The sequence below is a fragment of the Silurus meridionalis genome, chromosome 10 (genome assembly GCF_014805685.1).
Source record: "Silurus meridionalis isolate SWU-2019-XX chromosome 10, ASM1480568v1, whole genome shotgun sequence".
NCBI classification, from domain to species: Eukaryota; Metazoa; Chordata; class Actinopteri; order Siluriformes; family Siluridae; genus Silurus; species Silurus meridionalis.
Window position 1 is genome coordinate 27,613,578 of NC_060893.1, and position 10,516 is coordinate 27,624,093.

Below are 10,516 nucleotides of genomic sequence, written 5' to 3' on the forward strand. Positions count from 1 at the left end.
TATGGTGATATTTTCTTGACCTTGTAAGAACTCTTGCTGCTGCATTCTGAACTAACTGAAGCTTGTTTATTAATGATGCAGGACATCCACCTAGTAATGCATTACAGTAGTCTATTCTGGAGGTCATAAACGCATGGACAAGCTTCTCTGCATCAGATATAGACAACATGTTTCTTAGCTTAGAAATATTTCTAAGGTGGAAGAAGCTGTTTTTGTAACTTGGTTGATTTGGTTTTCAAAAGACAAGTTGGTATAAAATAACTCCCAGGTCTTTTACTGTTGAACTAATAGTTACAGAACATCCGTCTAAATGCAGGTTGAGATGTTGGAGCTTCTGTGTACTGTTTCTTTTTGAGCCGATGAGCAAAATCTCCGTCTTATCAGAATTTAATGATAGAAAGTTATGGGTCATCCAGTCTTTTAATTCTTTAACACACTCAGTTATCCGAGCTAATTGAGAGTATCGCCTGGTTTTGAGTTGATATATGGCTGGGTATCATTAGCATAACAGTGGAAGTTGATCCATTGCCTTCTAATAATATTTGCCAAGGTAAGCATCTATACTGTGAAAAGCAGGGGTCCTAGAACTGAACCTTGTGGCACCCCATAGGTTACTTGCAATAACCTGAATAGCTCTCCATTTAAATCTACAAAATGGTAACGATGAGACAGGTAGGATTTCTTCTTCTTCTTCTTCTTCTTTCAGCTGCTCCCATTAGGGGTCGAAACAGCGGATCATCCGTCTCCATACCACCCTATCCTCTACATCTGCCTCTTTCACACCAACTACCTGCATGTCTTCCCTCACCACATCCATGAACCTCCTCCTTGGCCTTCCTCTTTTCCTCCTACCTGGTGGCTCCATCTTCAGCATTCTTTTACCAATATAATTCATGTCCCTTCTCTGCACATGTCCAAACCATCTCAATCTCGCCTCCCTCACCTTGTCACCAAAACATCCTACATGTGCTGTCCCTCTAATAAACTCATTTCTAATCTTGTCCATCAAGTCAAGTCAAGTCAAGTTTATTTGTATAGCGCTTTTCACAACAGACATTGTCTCAAAGCAGCTTTACAGAATTCAACAGTGAAGGTGAATGGTGTGCATTTATCCCTAATGAGCAGCCGTGGCGACTGTGGCAAGGAAAAACTCCCCTAGATGTTATGAGAAAGAAACCTTGAGAGGAACCAGACTCAAAAGGGAAACCCATCCTAATTTGGGTGACATCAAGAGTTTGATCATACATATTTCAACAGTACAGAACACTGGAGAGTGAGAACTAACATAGGTACTGGAGTATAAGATTATAAGTGATGTTCTTTCTACAGTCTTATACAGTCTATATGGTTAGTAGCTCCTAGTTTTATGAGCTCAGCATTTGTGATCATCACAGATCCAGCATCAGCTTCTCCATGTCAGAGCCTTTAAACACTCCAGGAGGTCCAATGTCAAAACTCCACACATGTAGTGGGATCCAAATGGTAGTGGTACGTCTCAAGATGGTTCAGGATGTTTGCGAGTTCGGCATCTACTTCTTCAAAGGTCCGTAATCATCACGAAGTGGTAGGTGACTGAAGCTGGAGGAACCTCAGAGTGTCTCGGGATGAGGAGAGAAAGAGAAGCAGTGGAGAGGAATTAGCGTAGCTGCTGTTCATGATATTAACAGCACAAGTTGATAATGTGCATGTGATCAGATGTTCTGGAGCACAAGGTTATGATGTGATGTGTGTTATGTGTAGAACTCGCTAAAAACATACGTTTTTAATCTGCACTTAAACTGGGTGAGTGTGTCTGAGCCCCGAACACTGTCAGGAAGACTGTTCCAGAGTTTAGGAGCTAAATGTGAGAATGTTCTACCACCTTCAGTGGACTTTGCTATTTTAGGAACTACTAGAAGTCCAGAGTTTTGAGATCTCTCAGAACTGTATGACAGGCATAGGCCATTCTGCTGGATGACCCTCTAGGGCTCACTGGCCAATTCAGCGACTCAGTGAATACGGTCGCTGACAGGGTTTGAGGGGGCCAAGAAACAGTCGGTGGCATTCCAGCGGTTCCTCCCACGTCACTCTCGGCAGGGGCAGCCTGAAAAAGAAGAAAAAATGTGTTCCTTACATTAAAAATAATGTGGATGATGATCAAACTCATGGTTGTTGTATCATCCGCTCACGTTCAGAAAGAGCCAGTGTTAAGACCAACAGCTCCAAGATAGAATTGAACACTGAGCTGCTCACACATCCATTTACAATCGAGTTTCAATTCTACACAATGCTGACATTTCTGTCTTTCCTCTCTTCACTGTCCTGTTGCTCTTCCTGTAGTTTTGCTCTGCTGAAATAAAGCTTCATTTTGGACATTGTGTGTTCTTTTATTCGAGTTAATAGTCATTATCAGTGTGATGAGAGAGTGTGTTTAGCTGGAGATTCAGTGCTGTGTGTTGTGCTTCACTGAGTTTGGCTGAAGGAAGTTGAACATCTGGTGAAAGTTCTGCTCTATTCTGGGAGAAACAGAATCACTCAGACGTCTCCATGGAAATCTCACTTCCTCTACACTGCTCTCTGATTTCGCTTATTAACTCCTAAATGCTGTAGAAATAAATATCAGTGTGATGGAGACTGAGATTACATGAGCAAGAAAACTTGGTACCAGACTCAGATGATTAAAAGTGCAGTTTGGTAAACTAGACTCCTCTCTCAAAGGTCATTTTATAGAGGATTGAGTAAGAATATAAAATCTTGATGATTAGCTCAGAATTGTTACTGAGCATGTTGCCTGTACAGCTGATAATCCCAGAGTTCTTTTGAGCTCAGGCTTTATCGATTAGCAGCGTCAGTAGCAGTGCTCACTTCATAAAATCAGTTAAAACTCCACTTGGTGTGTGCAATAGATGTCCCATTGATGAAGGAAACCTCGGCAGCACCAACCAATTTCTCTGGAAGGGGCATTGTGGGTGGTTTGGGATGGCAGGCCTAGTGAATAGAGTTTGCAGGAGGTTGGTTTCAGCGGTTTGGTGCACCTTGACTTATGCAAGGATACACCGCTAGCATTTCACCCTGTGAGCTGCTGACACACTGCAGCCTCTGAATCTCCAGTGGTTCCTCTGTCTGAAGAACAGGCATGGATACCAGACACAGCAGTGGTTACAAGCATAAAAGTCTGACACACAAAAAAGGTATTAGCATTAGCCCAATATTAGACCCGAGAAACCCTTTGAGAACATCTACTTTCTCAGGAGTGTTTTAGACTTGGCTGCATGTCATGAAGTGTTTTTTTCTTCACCAAGTTAAATAATTATGTGTTCATGCTACTACTGTTTTTGTTCGTATTGTTTAAAGACAGGGGCATTTGAATGGAAAATAAATTGTAAATGTAAATGTAAATTAATGACTTTTCAAAACAATTTATTTTAAAACATTCTAAAACAAACATATAGAACAGTTTATCAGTTTAATACCCAGTTAAGAAAAGAAACAGGAGGAATCCACATTAACAGCAGGGGCAAGTCACACAGCAAATCAGTGAATTCCACTTCTAAAACCAATTACAACCTGAAAAAAGGAAAAGAAAGAAAGAAAGAAAGAAAGAAAGAAAGAAAGAAAGAAAGAAAGAAAGAAAGAAAGAAACCAGTATCACAAAAAACGTATACACTCGTCCCTGCAGTATCACCAATCATCCTGCATTCACTTAGAAATACATACCGTGGCAAACAATTAAACAAAATTACGTCACCATTAATCGTATTTTTGATATAAAAAAGTAACAGTAACACAACAGTAACACAAACAGACATATCCGATACTCCTGCCCAATGAATCAAACCGATTGACGGAGCAGGTTCATCTCAAAACACCAGCGCCCAAAACAGTCAACCAAAAAAACACCAGTACAGTAAAATAACGGTATAAAACATGTAGAGGAAACAGCAGTTAGAGATCTCAGGCCACACCTGCAATACAAATGTAACGAAGCCACAAATAAAGAATGGAACTTTAATCATTTCCTTTAAAACTCCTCTGAAAACTTCTTACTTCCTAATTGAAATTCTTACACTACAGAAGACTTCATACAAGTTGTGGTCACCTTTCACACACACACACACACACACACACACACACACACACACACACACACACACACACACACACACCCCTATTAACAAACATGTTAAACTGTTAAAGATTATTACTGCCCCCAGCACAAAAACACGTGTCAACAGATTCACCACGCAACGCTTAGGCGTGTTTTTCTTTAAAGTTGATAAAAAGCAGGTTGGGTCCATGGATTTAATTCATGTTTCCGGAAGCTTCTGGCTTGTTGTATAATTGTTTGGGTGCACATGTGTTCCTAATAAAGTGATCAGTTATTGTAAACTTTATGCTGTCAATACTTGTTTTTATATAAACATCTGTACCTACAGGCGCTATAACATACACAATGTAGTACATCATTAAACAATTACAAATAAAAAAGTTAACTTGTGAGTTTCGATTTAATAGTCAGTACAGGATTAAGTGTATTGTGGTCTTCATTCGATATGTTTATTAAATCATTTATATTCATTCTGAATAATTTGTCCTCATAAAACACATCATCACTTTAAACAGAATTGAGAATGTGATTTCAATTGTTATTCAGCAGAATAATCAATAGCATGTGAGGAACATCTACAGTAGCTGAGCTGCAGAAATGCTGACTCCAGTCTTTAGTATTTACTCTCTGACTGCTGGACTTCTGAAGCTTCGCCAGGAGCTGCAGATTATGGACTTGACTTGATAGGAACTCTGATGTTGGTGAGATGAACATAATGGTGGTTTTATGGTATTGTTCATGGTGTTTACTTTCCCTGACTATAATTTCTTGTTTTACCCTCAGTTGTGTAACGAGGTGTTTTCAGACATTTGGACCTTCATTTCCAATAGAAATCAGGACTCTTTGTTGTGTAGTTGTTGAGTGTCAAGCCAAGTTTAAGTTTATTTCTATTGCGCTTTCACAACAACAGTGTCTTAAAGCAGCTTTACAGAAGTTAACAGTTAAAGTGAATGGTGTGTATTTATTGCTAAAGAGCAGCCATGGAGACTGTGGCAAGAAAAAACTCCCTTAGATGTTATGAGGAAGAAACCTTGAGTGGAACCAGACTCAAAAACGACTTCTGTGGAACCAGAAACATCTGAGATCATCATAGATCCAACACCAGCTTCTCCATGCCAAAGCCTTTAAACACTCAAAGAGGTCCAATGTCCAAACTCACTTCAAATGGCACTGGTACGCCTCTAGGTGGTTTGGGAAGTTTATGGGTCGGCATCTACTTCTTTAAAGGTCCATTATCTTCATGAGGTGGGACCTTGTGAGAACTCTGGCTGCTGCATTCTGGACAAACTGTAGCTTTTTTATTAAAGGAGCAGGACAACCACCTAGTAATGCATTACAATAGTCCAGTCTGAAGGTCATGAACGCATTAATAAGCTGCTCTGCATCAGATATAGACAACATGGTTCTTAACTTAGCAAAATCTCTAGGGTGTGTCACTTGTAAAGCTTGTTGTACACGTAAGTCCAACACTGGAGAACAGTGCTACTGTTCATTTACCAAGGAAATGTATTCAAATGTTCACAAGGTACTTCTCATAACACTGTAAGGTGTGTAAGAGTCGAGCCGTGACCTGTTTCTAGCCTTTAAGGAATCATGTAAATCTGTAATGAAATAATTGTATAATGATGACTGTACATGTAGATATTAGTAATACTGTGCTGAACGTTGGTCTGATGACTGACACATGGAACTGAATTACAGAATTCTGGGCTTCAGCATTGGTTGAGTTTATATAAGCAGTCTGGAGTCTGAGGAGAAGTTAAAACAGTATGGAAAGCAGTCTGCATCACAAACATCTCCAGGCTGAAGAAGAGGAAAGGTGAAGGAACAGAGTTTTACAGAGTTCTGTGCAGATCAGTGATCAGTAATTGCAGTAATTTAACTTTCTTTCTTTCTTTTTTGTGACTTCACAGCCTTCCATCCATCATGACAGCAAATCTTCTTCTTCTCCTGTGTTTCGCTGGTGAGACATTTTTATGAACTGTTGATTTTGATTTCAATTTGTTACTCAGTATCACAGAGATGTAATTATTTATTAATATTTGATTTTGCTAAACTCAATAATTTGTTTTAAACGACTAAATGCTGATATTAGATTCAATCAAACAAATCAGAATTATAAACAAACGTAATTAAATGTAAATTGCTTTAGTATACTTTCACTCTGTGCTGAAAAAATACATTAATTAAATAAAGTGAGTTATCTTTTGACAATAAAGTGAGAATTATATATTTTTTTTTAATTTCAGTAAATTATTAAATAAACTAAACTTGAATGTTGTACAGATTTATTTATACTTAAATTAATAAGTAGTGCAGTGGTGTGTGTGTGTGTGTGTGTGTGTGTGTGTGTGTGAAATATTTAAGCACTAAGCACACATGCATCAAAACAAATGAAAGGAAGAATTTGAAAAATAGGAAGAAACTGGAGAACCCAGAAGAACCCCCCCCCCCTTTTTTTTTTAATTAAAATTAAAATATGCCTCTTTAGTTTTTTAACAAATATTTATAATCAGAAATTGACAAATCTAAATTTACTTTGCTTGTAGGTCTTTTACCAATCTCTGTCCCCATTCTGAGAACCGTCCCTCACAAATATGAACTGCTGATGACACCAAAGATGTGGTTAGATGCACGTAGTTCCTGCAGAATGATGTATAATGATGCTGCCACAATCGTGAGTGATACTGATTGGCTGAGGTTGCAGAAAGTAACTTTGAGCGAAGGTCTGACAACAAATGCCTGGGCTGGAGTTTATAACGATGTCTATAACTGGCGCTGGGTCTTAAATAACATCCCACTGGCGTGGTCTAACTGGATCCCTGGACAGCCTGATAACATTGTGGGAAATCAAATGTGTGGTATAATCGCTAAAGATAACCAGTGGGATGATGTACAATGTGATCTAATTAGACCATTCATCTGTTACGATGGTGAGTCTGATATTACGATGGTGATATTCTGTTTCATGAGTTTTAGGATTGGGGCTGGTTTTGTCTGATTAAATCTGAAAAAGAAGAACCCAGCCATTAGGGAGGCACAAGCCAGTGCATTCTTAGTGCCGGTCCCAAGCCCGGGTAAATGGGGAGGGTTGCGTTAGGAAGGGCATCCAGCGTAAAACACGTGCCAAATCAAATATGCGGATCACAAATGAGAATTTCATACCGGATCGGTCGAGGCCCGGGTTAACAACGACCGCCACAGGTATCGTTAGCCGACAGGGTACCGTGGAAATTGGGCTACTGTTGGTCAAGGAGGAGGAGGAAGACGCCTACAGAGACGGCAGGGAAAGGAGCAGTGTAGGAGAGTGGAGGTTCGGGTTGGTACTTTAAATGTTGGTACTATGACGGGTAAAGGGAGAGAGGTAGCTGATATGATGGAGAGGAGAAAGGTAGATATGTTGTGTGTTCAGGAGACCAAGTGGAAAGGGAGTAAGGCCAGGAACATTGGAGGTGGGTTTAAACTGTTTTATCATGGTGTGGATGGAAAGAGAAATGGTGTAGGGGTGATTCTGAAGGAAGAGTACAGTAAGAGTGTAGTGGAGGTGAAGAGAGTTTCTGATAGGGTGATGATCGTGAAGGTGGAAGTTGAAGGATGATGATAAATGTCATCAGTGCCTATGCTCCACAAGTTGGCTGTGAGATGGAGGAGAAGGAAAGATTCTGGAGTGAATTAGATGAAGTGGTAGATGGTGTACCTAGGAAAGAACGGTTAGTGATTGGGGCGGACTTTAATGGGCATGTGGGTGAAGGGAACAGAGGTGATGAGGAGGTGATGGGTAGGTATGGTTTTAAGGAGAGGAATGTGGAAGGGCAGATGGTGGTAGATTTTGCTAAAAGGATGGAAATGGCAGTGGTGAACACTTATTTTAAAAAGAAGGAGGATCATAGGGTGACGATAAGAGTGGAGGAAGGTGCACACAGGTGGACTATGTGCTATGCAGGAGATGCAACCTGAAGGAGATTGGCGACTGTAAGGTGTTGGCAGGGGACAGTGTAGCTAGACAGCATAGGATGGTGGTCTGTAGGATGGTTTTGGAGGCGAGGATGAAGAGGAGGAGAGTGAGGACTGAAAGAAGAATAAGATGGTGGAAACTGAAGGAGGAAGAGTGTAGTGTGAGGTTCAGGGAAGAGGTCAGAGAGAGGCTCAGTGGTGTTAAGGAGGTGTTGGATGATTGGGCAACTACTGCAGGAGTGATGAGGGAGGCAGCTAGAAAAGTACTTGGTGTGACATCTGGAAATAGAAAGGAAGACAAGGAGACGTGGTGGTGGAATGAGGAAGTGCAGGAGAGCATAAGGAGAAAGAGGTTGGCAAAACAGAAGTGGGATAGACAGAGTGATGAGAAAAGTAGGCAGGAGTACAAGGAGATGCGGCAGCAGGTTAAGAGGGATGTGAAAGCCAAGGAAAAGGCATATGAGGAGCTGTATGAGAGGTTGGACACTAAGGAAGGAGAAAAGGATTTGTACCGATTGGCCAGGCAGAGGGACCGAGCTGGAAAGGATGTACTGCAAGTTAGAGCAGTAAAGGATGGAGAGGGAAATGTGTTGACTAGTGAGGAGAGTGTGTTGAGAAGGTGGAGGGAGTATTTTGAGCAGCTGATGAATGAGGAAAATCAGAGAGAGAGAAGGTTGGATGATGTGGAGATGGTGAAGCAGGATGTAGATAAGATTAGTAAGGAGGAAGTGAGAGCAGCGATTAAGAGGATGAAGAGTGGAAAGTCGGTTGGACCAGATGACATACCGGTGGAAGCGTGAGATGTTTAGGAGAGATGGCAGTGGGTTTTTGACCAGATTGTTTAACAGGATTTTGGAAGGTGAGAAGATGCCTGAGGAATGGAGAAAGAGTGTGCTGGTACCGATCTTTAAGCATAAAGGAGATGTGCAGACCTGCAGTAACTACAGGGGTATTAAGTTGATCAGTCACACCATGAAGTTATGGGAAAGAGTAGTGGAAGCCAGGCTGAGAGAAGAGGTGACCATCTGTGAGCAACAGTATGGTTTCATGCCGAGGAAGAGCACCACAGATGCCATATTTGCTTTGAGAATGTTGATGGAGAAGTATAGAGAAGGACAGAAGGAATTGCATTGTGTATTTGTGGATTTAGAGAAGGCGACGACAGGGTGCCAAGAGAGGAGTTGTGGTACTGTATGAGGAAGTCAGGTGTGTCGGAGAAGTATGTAAGGGTGGTGCAGGACATGTATGAGGACAGTGTGACGGCAGTGAAGTGTGCAGTAGGTACGACAGACTGGTTTAGAGTGAAGGTTGGACTGCATCAAGGATCGGCCCTGAGCCCTTTCCTGTTTGCAGTGGTGATGGACAGGTTGACGGACGAGGTCAGACAGGAGTCTCCTGGACTATGATGTTTATGGATGATATTGTGATTTGTTGTGAGAGTAGGGAGCAGGTTGAGAAGAGCCTGGAGAGGTGGAGATATGCACTGGAGAGAAGGGGAATGAAACTCAGTAGGAGTAAGACAGAGTACATGTGTGTGAATGAGAGGGAGGGCAGTGGAGTGGTGCGGTTGCAGGAGAAGAGCTTCAGAAGGTGGAGGAATTCAGGTACCTGGGTTCAACAGTGCAAAGTAATGGAGAGTGTGTTAGAGAAGTGAAGAAAAGAGTGCAGGCAGGGTGGAGTGGGTGGAGAAGAGTGACAGGAGTGATTTGTGATAGTAGGGTATCTGCAAAATTGAAAGGGAAAGTTTATAGGACTGTGGTGAGACTCATGTTGTATGGTTTAGAGACAGTGGCATTGAGTAAAAGACAGGAGGTGGAGCTGGAGGTAGCAGAGCTAAAGATGTTGAGGTTTTCGTTGGGAGTGACGAGGATGGATAAGATTAGAAATGAGTTTATTAGAGGGACAGCGATGTAGGATGTTTTGGTGACAAGGTGAGGGAGGCGAGATTGAGATGGTTTGGACATGTGCAGAGGAGGGACATAAATTATATTGGTAGAAGAATGCTGAGGATGGAGCCACCAGGTAGGAGGAAAAGAGGAAGGCCAAAAGGAGGTTCATGGATGTGGTGAGGGAAGACATGCAGGTAGTTGGTGTAAAAGAGGCAGATGTAGAGGACAGGGTGGTGGAGACGGATGATCCGCTGTGGCGACCCCTAATGGGAGCAGCCGAAAGAAGAAGAAGAAGAAGAAATCTGAAAAAGAAGTGTGTAATTATTACAATGATCATTTTGATATAATTTGTATGAATAGCATTTATTGATTTATTTATATTTCACAGCTGGATTCAGTGGTGCTTCCAGGTTCATTGGCTTCAGTAATCCTTTAATGACGTGGCCTGATGCTCGGACTTACTGCCAAACTTATCACACAGACTTGGCCAGCTGCCTTAACAGTGCAGACAATGACCTATTGGTGGCGATAAAGGTTGTCCAGGGTGATTCCTGGATCGGCCTACACAGAGACATGGACATGTGGA

The 10,516-nt window shown here is 41.6% G+C and overlaps 1 protein-coding gene across 1 annotated transcript in view; it reads left to right on the forward strand.

The window, feature by feature from the left end:
* The first annotated feature begins 4,735 nt into the window (after positions 1-4,735).
* The window catches only part of LOC124392071 (putative C-type lectin domain family 20 member A), a 6,223-nt gene continuing 442 nt past the window's right edge, over positions 4,736-10,516 (forward strand). The window contains exons 1-5 of the mRNA XM_046858753.1: positions 4,736-4,788; positions 5,789-5,906; positions 6,001-6,050; positions 6,637-7,020; positions 10,319-10,511. Coding sequence (XP_046714709.1) covers positions 5,857-5,906; positions 6,001-6,050; positions 6,637-7,020; positions 10,319-10,511 — 677 coding nt within the window. The 5' untranslated portion in view covers positions 4,736-4,788; positions 5,789-5,856. The remainder of the gene's footprint in view (positions 4,789-5,788; positions 5,907-6,000; positions 6,051-6,636; positions 7,021-10,318; positions 10,512-10,516) is intronic.